The sequence below is a fragment of the Artibeus jamaicensis genome, unplaced genomic scaffold (genome assembly GCF_021234435.1).
Source record: "Artibeus jamaicensis isolate MK-2021 breed Jamaican fruit bat unplaced genomic scaffold, CSHL_Jam_final contig_64, whole genome shotgun sequence".
Lineage (NCBI taxonomy): Eukaryota > Metazoa > Chordata > Mammalia > Chiroptera > Phyllostomidae > Artibeus > Artibeus jamaicensis.
Window position 1 is genome coordinate 2,626,422 of NW_026521911.1, and position 13,083 is coordinate 2,639,504.

Genomic DNA, 13,083 nt, shown 5'->3' on the forward strand with positions numbered 1-13,083 from the left:
TCCTGTTACTTATTAAATGATAACGTCAGGAAAACTCACTTTTGTGCCTGTTTCTTCACTAGCAAAATGAATATAATAGTACTTCTTGTTTTAAGAATGAAGAGCTTATATATGCAAAGTGCTTAGACTGGTATGACACACAGCAAACACTCAGTAAAGGTCAGCTACTCTCGTCTTCCCTGTTCCTGGGGAAAAGTTGCTTGTTCTCACTGTCCTTCCACTGGTTCCCTCAACCACTGAAATCTGCCTAGCATTCCCCCTTTTGCACTGTCCTCCTTAATGCTAAAGCCAGTGAATACAGGTCAGTCCATAGTCTATGGGGCCTAAGTGTCAGTGTGTTGACCACTGATACTTGAAACTGCTCCCACACCACCTCTCTCCTGGTCCTTCACCTCTGACCAGCTCCTTTGTGGGTGTCTGTTCTCCCTGCCCTTTATGGATTGACCCTCAGGACTCTGTCTAGTGTGTGTGGTCCTCCCTTTTCATGCTCTCCCTGTTGCCCTTAAATATTTCCAAATATTTAGATATCTTTACAAATATTTCCAAATATCTTTACAGCTGACCCTGTCCTGAATTCCAGGCCTGTATGTCTTACAGGCACATGTTCACAAAGGAAATCTGCTCTTCTCCACAAACTACCTTTATGTGCGGTTCCCTAACCAGTAAATGACATCACTACCTAGGTAACTTAAGGAGAAATCTCTAAGTCATATTTTGTTTCCCTCTTTGTCATCCTTTACCCCTCCCTACCGAATCCTCTCAAACCTACCCCTCTCTTCCTCACAAAGCAGTCTATGCTTTAGGTCAGACTTTCTTCATCTTTTATCATTGTGAATTTCCTACCTGGTCTCCTCTGATCGATCTTCCCTTTACAGGAAACTGGGTGACTTTCCTAATGTGTATATCTGACCATATTACACTCTTGCTTGCCAGTTAACACTTACTGAACACTTCCAGGCACTGTGCTAGGTAGTTTACACCATTCATTTAATTTTCACAACCCCAAGAAAAGTTCTATCATCTCCATTTTAAAGATAAGGGAGCTGAAGTTTCATTTGCTTGCAGGATAGAGCCCAAGCACCTTAACCTGGCATAAAAGGCCCTTGAAGATCCAGCCCTACCTCACCTCTCACTAGCCACTTACCCCCGGGCTCTAACCACATGAACTGCTGCCCATAGGCCAGGCTCTCTCACCTGGCTATGGCGCCGCACACACAGTTCACTTTCTCATCTCTGTCTACAGAATACCCGTTCATCTCTGAGGTCCAGCTCTAATGTCTCTTACTGGGATATGTCCAAGTATCAGCTTCCTCCTCTTGTTCCCTAGCCTTTAGCTCACGTCTCATCACAGCAGCACTTAGAACAATAAATGTCACTGTCTGTTTACTGTTACCGTCACTACCTGTCTTCTACCTCATAATGGGAATTTCTTGAGGTAAGATCCGATTCAAGTCTCTGTCCTTAGTACACAGTACAGGGCCTGGCAATACATATATTTTTTGCAAGAATAAATAGTTAGGAAGGTCTGAATTGGGACCCGTGACTGCCCCTCCACTGACTGTACTTTCTGAGCACAACTAAATGGACTGCAAAAGTAGCCACGTTAGAAGCCAGAATGAGTGGGGCCAGGAAAGAACTCCACCAGAGACTTGGCTTTCAGTACTCAGTCTCTAGTCACTTCACGCTTTAAAGTCAAATGGTTAGGCTGCACGTTAGGGCTGTTGATGGTCCTAAGTGGTTTTCTTTCCCCATAACGTGTCCATCTGTGTCTCAAAGGAGAAAGAAGGTGCCCTTCTCTCCATAACACTGCCATATCAACTGTGGCTACTTCCTCTCCCCTTAGCTCCATCATTTGCTTTTTCTTTTAAAGAAACTAAATATTAGGCAAATCACTGTACCTTGGAGCCTCAGTTTCCTTACATGCAAAATAGAATGGTAACGCCTACCTTAGAGACTTGAGATGACTGAATTAAAGAATGTATGTAAAGTGCCTGGCACATAGTAAATGCTCAATCAGTGAGAGCAGTCTTCTTTCCCGTCTACACCCTCCACTTCTATTTCAACTGAGATGAAAGGTTTCATTCTTTAGAGCCACAGCCTTGCCTTCAGGTGTAAAATACCTAATAGATTAATCAGGCTAGAACAGGCTAATAAATGTGCTCCCAACATCTAAACCCAGTTCACAGTAATAAATGCTTCAGAGGGCTGGTGTTAATGGGAGACTGGAGCACCTTGTCAGTGCAGGTGAGTCTTCTGAAGGGTCTTCCTACGCCCCTCAGTGCATTCCATGAGGGTGGTGGCCATTGCTCACACTCACACTGGGCCGGCCTAAGCACCAGCACCCAAAATGCCCACATATGGCTTAAGGGGCTACTTGTGGGAAACACCAAAGGATACAGAAGGAGGCTCTGCTTTGTGGAAACCTCTGGTCCAGATGTTGCCTGCTTCTGCCTGATGTCAGGGAACTTAAGGGGCAGCCCTTTATGATCTTCCCTTTTGTTCTGGGAGGCTCTTTGTTCTAGGTATGGAGGGAATTTCTCAAAGCTATCAGCAGAGTCACTTAGCTCACTGGAGGCAGCCTCATTCTCAGCCTGGGCCTTTGTCTGGGGCTCCTGGTCCTGATCTGCTCTTGGTGAGCAAGTGTTCTGTTGGGCTCCTGAGAGTGTCATGCACTGGATGAGCTGCAGGTCTGCTGAGGTAGGCTCTCCAGCTCTGGCCTTAGAGCCCTCACCCTCACAAGGAGCATGACTTTGGCTAGCAGAACCCTGCCTAGGCAGTTGGGGGTTGACAGCCCTTTCTGGGCTGAACATAAAGCTACTTCTGATCTTGAGCTCCTCTCTGAGGCAAGGCTCTGGAGAAGGACAAGAGGGGCCTACCCTCTGTACCTCATCAGGCTGAAGGCTAATGATCTCACTTGTGTCTGACACAAAACTGGACCAAGGGCTAGTTTTGTCTGTTATGGTGGTGATCTCATTGAGTGTCCTGGGCTCAATGATGTCTTCTTCATAGTCCTCATCACTGTAGGCTGGGCCTGCCTCATTTCCCTCATTGCTCTGCATCCTTGTAATAGGTACGGTATGTCCGAGGGACTCATGGTGTATTCCTCTTCCTCTTCCACTCAAAGATTCTTCAAGGGTAGGGGGAAGAGGGGAGGCTATACGCTCATCTGGAGCTCTTGCCAATGGCAGGTTGGCAGCTGTGCTTTGTTCTTGCATGGCTTCTGGGTTCTGAGCAGCTGGGGAAGTGGTAACATCTCTGCTTCTACTCCTGGCATGGTGAGAACTCAAAGATGCTTGAGAGTTCCTGGTGATAGTCTGCAGATCTGAACAGCAACAGATATCATTCTTACTACAAGGTAGGGCCACAGACCACTCAACTTTCCCACACTACCTTTGAGCTTCAGAAGCAGTCTTGCAATCAGACTTTGAACAAATCTTAAAGACATTTAATCCACCCAAGAGTCAGTGAAACTATATTCAAGGTAGTACAATTTCTAGCACTTTATTCTAGTATCAGAACACCAAAATCTAATCTATTTAAAGTCGTGGTTACATCTGTAGAAACGTTTTCAGAGACTATCTGCTCCTGCTCAGGAATTCTTGGGAGCTGGGAGTCCTGGTGGGCATGTTCATGCTTCCATTTACTTCAGTAATTACCTATATTAAAAATCAAAATGAGAATCCACTTATTTACCTATTTGATGACAACTCTTTGGAGTATCTGTTTTATGTGGAAAATGAAAACAAGGAAATGTCTACCACCCAAATGATAAGGCAGGGGAGGTTCACAGAGACTCTGGAGGCAGCATGGTGTGCTGGAAAGAGCAGAGACTTTGGAGCTGGCCAGTCTTTGGTTCAAATCTCTACCAACTTCATGGTCTCCAGCAAACTATTCTCTCTGAGCCTATTTATCTTTTTCTTTAAAAAAATTGATTAATTCATTTATTTTAGACAGAGGGGAAGGGAGGAAGACAGAGAAGGAGAGAAACATCAATGTGTGGCTGCCTTTCATGCACCCCCACTGGGGACCTGGCCTGCAACCCAGAGCCTACTTATCTTTACAATATGACTAACACTACCCTTTCATAAGGTTTCAGTGTGAAGTATATATATGATAAACAGGCACATATTGTGTAGCACATATACAGACAATAAATGAAAGCTACCAGTCACCTAAACTTGTTTTGGGGATGAAACGGTAGGGAATAAATGAATAAACACACATAATAAATGTTATATGTTCACAAGATTATTTGAGAAGAAAAAGCAGTTGGGAGGCAAATCTGACTCCCTGGGGTAGGAAGCACATCTTCACATCATCTGATGGAGTGCTCAGCCTACAGAAGGCGTTGGCTAGGTTTAATACAGTGACAATTTTCAAGTCTCAAAGGGGAGTGACTAGATGTATAAAAATGGAACATCCCCGCCTGCAAATAGAAATAGGAAGCAGCAAGCACACTTAGTTGATCTGGGTCCTTTGGCCTGAACCGCCCTTCTGTCCTGGAGCAGTCTTTCTGCTTTTTATACACCAGCCCATCCTTTCAGGGCCCCCTCTACTGCACATCCTCCAGGAAGCACTCTCAGATGCACCAGCTGGATGTGATGGCTACACAGCTTTGTTCTACATGGAGGCACAAGAAATGCCATTGTGTAACTGTTTCTCTCTATATTCCTTCTATCAGATTGTGAGCTTCTCAAAGGCAGAGAACATATGTCTGATGTCAGAGAACATATTGCAACTTCAGGGCCCAGCAAAGGACCTACACATAAACAGAAAAACCATTCAGTAACTCCTTGCAAATTTCACTCATATCTCCCTGTCCAATGATTTCTTCAAAAGTGTACTGAGATACGATGGAGGCAGAGGGAGTTTATTTAAACTAGTTTCCATGATTCAATCATCTCTCTCTTTCAAAATTCATCCTCTCCTTGTGAATATCAGTTCTCATTTCATCATCCCTTGCTTAGAACTCCTCATTTTCTCTCAGGATAAAGATTAAACCCTCGAGCTTGCCTTCAAGGCCCTCCAGTTTCAATCCTTTAATTACTTTCTCTCTCCTTGTTTAATACACCCTTTTAAAGAGATTTCTTGTTTACTCTCCCTTCTACCCCAAAGGAGTCTCCCTGTTTTGCTCTTTGCTTTCTTTCTGGGGGGGGGGCAGTTTCTTTTTTCTTTCTTTTTAATTCTCACCTGAGGATATGTTTATTGATTTTAGAGAAAGAGGAAGGAAGAGGAAGAAAGAAAGAAAGAAAGAACGAAAGAGAAAGAAACACTGATGAGATTCAGAACCATCTATTGGTCCCTCCCATACACGCCCTGACAGGGGGTCAAACCTACAGTCTAGGTATGTGCCCTGATGGAGAATCAGACAGATATAACCTTTTGGTGTACAGGATGATGATCCAACCAAGTGAGCCACCTGGCCAAGGCTGAGGGGCAGTTTCTTTGCTTGACTATAGAATACACGCTTGATGAGGGCAAAGACAATGCCTGTCTTATCCACCACTGTATATTCCCGGAACTAGTAACACAATAGTGCCTAGCATGGTTGGTGCTCAATAAAGAGCTGACTGAATATTATTTCCAAGCAAGTGGAAGCCAAAAACACAGTATACCTCTGGGGCCCTGGCTACCAACAGGTTAGATATCAGGGAAAAGACGTTAGGAAGATCTGTACTTAATATCAGTTTCTGGTGGCCTTTTCCCCTTTCAACAAAGAAAATAAAACTTATCCACTCCTGTATATATTCACCCATTTTCCTTGGGCAAAAATGATACCAAGTGAGAGCTGAATTAAGGTGCTGATCTAAATATTTCTCAATACTCTCCAAAGTGTGCCCGATATATAAGTTTTCAGGGCTTAACCCTGGACCCAGCAATCCGTATTTCAAAACATAAATACCCCAGGTGATTCTTATCTCAGGAAAGTATGAAAATACTTGTTCTGGAGTGATCTTGGTCTGGGATGCACAATGGAATTACCTGAGGAGTTACGAAAAATACTGATGCCTGGGTCCCATTCTTAGAGATCCTGACTCAACTGACCTATGCTGCAGCCTGGGCATCTGAATTTTTAAAAGCTCCCTCAGTAATTCCAATATACAGCCAAAGTGAGAACCAACACTTCAAGGGATTTTTCAGAGGGTGGACAATAGATTACCAACATCCAAAAGCATCTGGGGTGTTTGCTGAAAATGCAGACTCTGGGCTCTGAGAATTAGGATTTTAAATATATTTGTAGTTGTACTTTTCTGAAAATAGAGCAGCACAAGTTCAAGAACTACTGAAGAACTCATCTAATTCAACCCTGCCCCCCCCCCTTTTTAGTTAGGGAAACCTCAAGAAGGGACAAGGCAGGTTAGAGAAAAGTTACATACTAAGTCCATGCTAGACACCCGCCAAAGACCTCACCCAAGTCTCCTGCCTCTCAGTCCAATCAGTGCTCTTTCCATTGCACACGTTCTTGTACCATGCTACTATGCCTCTCCTTTCAAAAAAAAAAAGATGATAAATAAATAAGATGATGAAAGCTGTTGGTCTCTGTTGGTCATAGGAGCTTGTCTGAGGGTAGGTGTTCAACTGCATTATGAAAGATACCCAGTAACCGTAACTCCTCAACAACAGAGGCCCTGAGCCATACCCGTGATTAAGGAGCTGACTTGCAACACCAGGTTATTAGATTTCTCCAGGATGCACTGGCTCTCAGGGTCTATGCTGCTGGCTCCTGGCGCACCATGGTCTCTAGCAGGGCTTGCTTGGAACTGCGACATGATCTGAGTCTCAGGACTGAGGGGAAGTAAAGGCTTGGTGAGCTTCTGGCTGAAGTACCGCTGAATCTGATCTAACTCACTCAGATTCCTCCTATAGAAAAAGAAGGGGAAAGAGACAAAAGAGCCATTCACTGGGATTATACCCATCTTTAAAAAAAATTGTATTATATTGATTATGCTATTACAGTTGTCTTGATTTTTCCCCTTTTGCTCCCCTCCACTCAGTGTCCCCCACACCCTCAAGCAATTCCTCTACCATTGTTCATGTCCATAAGCCATGTATATAAGTTCTTTGGCTATTTCACTTCCTATACTGTACTGTACATCACCATGGCTATTCTGTAACTACCAATTTGTGCATCTTAATCCCCTCACCTATCACCCATTCCCCCATGCACCCCTCCCATCTGGCAACTATTAAAATGTTCTCTGTATCCATGACTCTATCTCTGTTCTTATTTGCTTATTTTGTTTTTTAGATTCAATTGTTAACAGATATGTATTTTTTGTCACTTTATTGCTTTTCTTTTTCTTAAATAAATCCCTTTAATATCTCATATAATAATGGCTTGGTCAGGGACTTCAGCCAAGATGGAGGCATAGGTGGAGACGCCGTGCCTTCTCATACAACCAAGTTTAGAGACAACAAAATTTTAGCAACAGAAAACACAGCCAAGCCACAGGAAACTGAACTTTTTGGAAGTCTGATAACAACTAATTCTTCAGCCAGACCGGTAAGAGGGGTGAAGCCAGCTGCTGGCGGAGCAGGGTTGCACAGGAAAACTCAGTCAGACCGACTTGGGCGCGTGGATCCCAGGCGTGGGGTTGCAATGGGCGGACCCAGTGAGCAACAGGCAGACCCAGCGAGGACGCAGGGTGGTAGGCGGACCATAGTCATATAGACCATGCGAAAGAGTGAGCAGTGAGATGGACCGACCAGGCGCCAGCTGCAGGAAGCAGCAGAGGGGGCCCGCCATTGCCCCACTCTGACCCCGTCCCCACATACAGTGTTACAACCCAGCGACCTGGGCGGCCCTGCCCTGGTGAACACCTAAGGCTTCGCTTCTCATACTTAACGGTCCCAAACAGACCAAAACATTATGGCTCAAGAAGAACACAAAGCCCCAGAGCCCATAACTCTAAGCCACAAAGAAATAGCAAAATTTTCAGATGCACAGTTCAAAACACTGGTGATCAGGATGCTCACAGAACTGGTTGATTTTAGTCACAAATTAGAGAACCAATGAAGGCTAAACTAAGTGAAATGAAGGGAAATGCACAGGAAACCAATAGTGATGGAAAGGAAGCTGGGACTCAAATCAAGGGAGTGGACCAGAAGGAAGAAAACAATGAACAAACAAAAGAATGAAGAAACAAGAATTCAAAAAATGAGGAGAGGCTTAGGAACCTCCAGGACATCTTTAAACGTTCCAACATCTGAATTATAGGGGTGCCGGAAGGGGGAAGAGGAACAGCCACGAGGGGAAAACTTATCTGAACAAATAATAAAAGAGAACTTTCCCAATCTGGCAAAGGCAATAGACTTCCAGGAAATCCAGGAAGCTCAGAGAGTCCCAAAGAAGTTGGACCCAAGGAGGAACACACCAAGACACATCATAATTACATTAGCCAAGATTAAAATGAAGGAGAGAATCCTAGAAGCAGCAAGAGATAAGGGGACAGTCACCTACAAAGGAGTTCCCATCAGACTGTCAGCTCATTTCTCAAAAAAGACATCTTACAGGCAAGAAGGGGCTGGAAAGAGGTATTCCAAGTCATGAAATCCAAAGACCTACATCCAAGATCGCTCTATCCAGCAAAGCTTTCATTTAGAATGGAAGGGCAGATAAAGTGCTTCTCAGATAAGATCAAATTCAAGGAGTTCATCATCACCAAGCCCTTATTATATGAAATGTTAAAGGGACTTACCTAAGAAAAAGAAGATAAAAAAGATGAACAGTGAAAGGACAGCAAACTCACAATTATTAACGACCACACCTAAAACAAAAGCAAACTAAAAGGACAGCTAGATCAGGAGTGGAAATATAGAAATGGAGATCACATGGAGGGTTAGCAACAGGGGAGTGGGAGGAGAAGTGGGGGGAAGGTACAAAAAATAAGTAGCATGGATGGTAGGTAGAAAATAGGGGGGAGGGCAACAATAGTAGGGGAAATACAGAATCTAAAGGACTTGAGACACATGGTTATAAACTAAAGGGGGGGAATGGTGGGGGTGGGGGGTGGAGGGTGGAGGGGAATGAAGGGGGGAATAGAACAACTGTAATGGCATAATCAATAAAATCAAGTAAAATTTTTTTTTAAGTGGAAAAAAAATAATGGCTTGGTGATAGTGAACTCCTTTAGTTTTTTCTTGTCTGGGAAGCTCTTTATTTTCATGACTTTGAACATTTCTTGTTTATCTCTTCTAGCCTGCAGATTTTCTTTTGAGAAATCAGCTGACAGTCTTATGGGAACTCCCCCGTAGGTAACTAACTTCTCTTCTCTTGCTGCCTTTAAGATTTTTCTTTGTCTTTAACCTTTGGCATATTAAATTATGATGTATCTTGCAGTGGGACTCTTTGCATCCATCTTGTTTGGGACTTTCTGTGTTTCCTGGTCTTGAATGTCTATTTCTTTAACCAATTTAGGGAAGTTTTCTCTCATTATTTTTTCCAATAGATTTCCAATTTCTTCCTCTTTCTCTGCTTCTTCTGGCACCCTAACGATGTGAATGATCGACCTCTTGAAATTGTCCCAGAGGCTGCTTATACTATCCTCATTTTGGGGGAAATCTTTTCTTCGGTTGTTCTGACTGGTTGTTTATTGTTTTCTTATGTTCCAAATCATTGATTTGATTTTCAGCTTCATCCACTCTACTGCTGTTTCTCCGTAAACTGTTCTTTATTTTAATTAGTGTATTCTTCCTTTCTAACTGGACCTTTTTTTATGTTAATGAGGTCTCCACTATGTTCCTTGAACATTCTTATAACCAGTGTTTTGAGCTCTGATTCGAATAGATTGTTTATCTCCATTTCAATTAGCTCTTTTTCTGGAGTTTTGTTCTGTTCTTTCATTTGGGCCATGATTCTTTGTCTCCTAGTTTTGGCAGCCTTCCTGTGTTTGTTTCTATATATTAGGTAGAGCTGCTTAACTCTATGTCACGGTAGTATGGTCTAATGTAGTAGGTATCCCATAGGTTCCAGTGGCACAGCTTTTTCTATCACCCAAGCTGGGTATTTGGGGTTAGCCCTTTGTGTGGGCTGAGTATACCCTCCTCTTGTAGTTGAGCCTTGACTGCTGTTGGCAGGTCAATGCCAGGGATTTACTCAGGCCACTCAGCTGCAAGGATTTGCTGTGACCTATTACCACCAACCTCCACCCTCATGGAGGATTAGCAGTGCAGGGGCAGGGTGGTAATGCTCTGATGTAGTCTTTAACTGTCCACTGGATGTGCTGGCCCTGGTGTTTTCTAGGTGGTGCAGACCAAGGTCAGCCCTCACCTGTGTTTTGCCTGGGGCCACACTGAATGGGGCATAAAGCAATATGAGATGGTTGCTACTTGTACTGAGCTTGGAGATTCCCAGGCAAAGCCAAGCTGTGGACCTAGGCTGGCTGCTGCTAGTGTCAACTCACCCTGGGGCTCACTGACGCCAGCTATAGCTTATTTGATAGGATTTAGGAAGTTGTAAAGCATGAACCAAGACCAGCCAGCCATTCATATGGAAGAGCAGCATGGGTGGGCCTATAAATTGGGTGGGGTGGAATCTCTGGGGATCCCCAAGGTGGGTCAAACAGTGTAAGCTAGGTTGATGGAGTCTCAGATATGGCATCAGCTTGCTGACTCTATGTGGGGAGGGATTAAAACAGAGACAATGGTCTCTGCTTGTCTTGATGCCAGACACTTCAGTTTCTCCCAGTATGTCACTGGTGCTTTTCAAGCTGCTACCCTGGTGCTGGAGCTCTGGGGGCTAAGTTATGGGGGTGCTGGAGCTCAGAGGGACTGAGTCTGAGTAGGTGAGTCCATGTGTGGGTTAAGAGTAACTGCCTGAGGCTCTAGAATTTCCTTCCACTGACTCAATCCCTGCTGGTTTTGCAGCCAGAAGTTGTGGGGACTTACCTTCTGGTACTGGAACCCTGGGCTGGGGGGCCTGCTGTGGTGCTGGGACTTCTCACTCCTAAGACATCCCTCCTGAATTTTTATCCATCACACATTCAGTGAGACACCAGCCCATTCTGTGTCTGCATGTCTCCTACCAGTCTGAATGGATGGATGTGGTTTCTTTAATTCCGTAGTTGTAAGACTTTCATTTAACTTGATTTCTGATGGCTCTAAGTGATAGTTGTTTTATATTTTAGTTGTAATTTTGATGTGGTTGTGTGAAAAGGCGAGCCAAGTCTGCTTACACTACCAACTTGACCTGAAGTTATATGCATCTTTTATGTTTCCCTGACATTCTATTGCTTGGGCTAGGAACTTAGTACCTCTCGCTTAGTCTGTATATACTTTGACTATCTCTCTCCAATCCACCAACTCATCCTTCACTTCTGACTACAATCTCACTCCCAGGGGCAACTTTCTCCAGCTTCTGTCTAGCTCATGCAATTTCTCTTCTGATGTCTTGCAAAAATCACATCTTCCTGTAGAAAACCACTCTTGATTATGTCCTCAGGTCCTCTACCTCTGATGGAGTAAAGCCTTACTCTGGGCTAACAATAACCTTTGCTACCTCATAACCATTCCTGATCTTTCAAGCAAGTGACCTCTGCTAGCAAGGCTTTCCTGACCCTCTATGTTGGCTTAGGGGCTACTGCTCTTTCCATACTCTTCAATCATATCACTTGTTTGTTTCACATCTCTTTCCTCTGATAAACTATGAGCTCTGTACTGATTCCTTTAGGGAAATATAGACACAAATAAATTACTTAAAATAATCTGCTCAAAAACCTTTAATTGGGCCACATTTTTTCTTTTTTTTTTTTAAGTGAACAAATCCTCAAGATTTTACCATCACATAATAAAACTAAATATGAAGCTTAGGATCACTTGGCCCTTTCTCTTCTTATCGCCTTCCAGTTCAAAATGCTTGCATCTCTTAATAGCCAGCACTCTCTTACCTCTGCAGTTGAACTCAATGTATTCAAGCCTCAGCACAGTCTTCTTTGTAAATTTAGGCATTTTGTGGAAAATTGGCTTAGTCTGCCCACCACAGCCATTCTGTTTCCTGTCAAAATGCTGCTTTCCCTGTGCACACAGAGAATCCTTGCTCTTCTTGTACTGTACTTTGTGGGGTTGATATCTGCCATACTTCTTATAGAAAGTCCAGTGAGTTTTAGGAATGTTCACTATGTTTGTGAGAGTGCCATCAGCAAGGAAAGGAGGGCTGCATTCATTCTTTCCTTTCTCCAGTGAGAATCACACCAACCACTACCACCTTCACTTGAATAGGATTTTATGTTATGCTTTCAAATACATTACCTTGTTTATGTATTTCATAATTCTCAGCCACCCAGAAGTGATCAGTAATTACTGTTTTACAGGTAAGGAATGAGGATCAGAGAATTTAAGTGATCTGTCCAGGGTGAGTGGTATGCAGCTACCTAGAATTTGGGACTCCAAGTCTTATGCTTTTTGCATGATAATAGATCGACCCTATCCCAACTGGGTTCATTCCTGTCTCACAGCTCTGAATGCTGGAACCTGAGTTCAAGCTACTCTGCTCTGTCCCTATTCCTTTCAACTTTTAAGGTACTCATTTCTCCTTTTCAGAGTCCATCAACCCAAATCATTGGGCCAACTCCTCCTTTAACTCCTTTACTCCTGACATCTCCAGTGATCTGCTGACTGAGATTTTCCTTTAGTTTTCTCATTATGTGTTAGTTTAGTATACCTAACTAGGCCATGAGCATCTGGTAATAGAAGATAATATCTCGAACTTCTCTGTTTCTCTAGTACACTGAATGTGCTTGATACAACTGGCACAACATAGATACTAAATACCCATGAAGTAAACCAGAAGTCTTTCTATTCTTTTGTTAGGAACAGTCTGCATATCTTAGAGATAAACCCAAACTAAATGAGAGGACAAAGCTTATCTTTATTCTGTCACTAAAAGCTGTGACTATCAAATCACAGTAGATTTGCTTAGGTGTCTGTATCTGGGTGTATGCCACATGGATAAATACCTGTAGCAGGAACATGCAAACAGACGTAAACATGGTGACACTTTAGAAAATATGCAAACCCAACTGGCCTTGTCAGAGATTCTGGGTGTAGAACCTACTAACATTAGTTGCAATACTGTCATCCGTGAAA

The 13,083-nt window shown here is 43.4% G+C and overlaps 2 protein-coding genes across 4 annotated transcripts in view; both read right to left on the minus strand.

Moving 5' to 3' along the window:
• C2CD3 (C2 domain containing 3 centriole elongation regulator) overlaps nt 1-13,083 on the minus strand; it is a 124,560-nt gene that overhangs the window by 17,028 nt on the left and 94,449 nt on the right. For 2 of the 3 annotated variants that reach the window (XM_037148643.2, XM_037148645.2), the window contains 2 exons: nt 6,641-6,861; nt 2,398-3,322 (listed from right to left, as the gene is read on the minus strand). In XM_037148643.2, the coding sequence (XP_037004538.2) occupies nt 2,398-3,322; nt 6,641-6,861 (1,146 nt within the window). The other variant, XM_037148646.2, reaches the window with a different exon arrangement.
• On the minus strand, nt 11,732-12,986 carry LOC119051723 (60S ribosomal protein L36a-like). Its single transcript, XM_053670726.1, has 2 exons — nt 12,954-12,986; nt 11,732-12,171 (listed from the first exon to the last, which is right to left on the minus strand). Exons 1-2 carry the CDS (start codon nt 12,984-12,986, stop codon nt 11,779-11,781), a joined length of 426 nt encoding a protein of 141 aa, XP_053526701.1. The 3' UTR covers nt 11,732-11,778.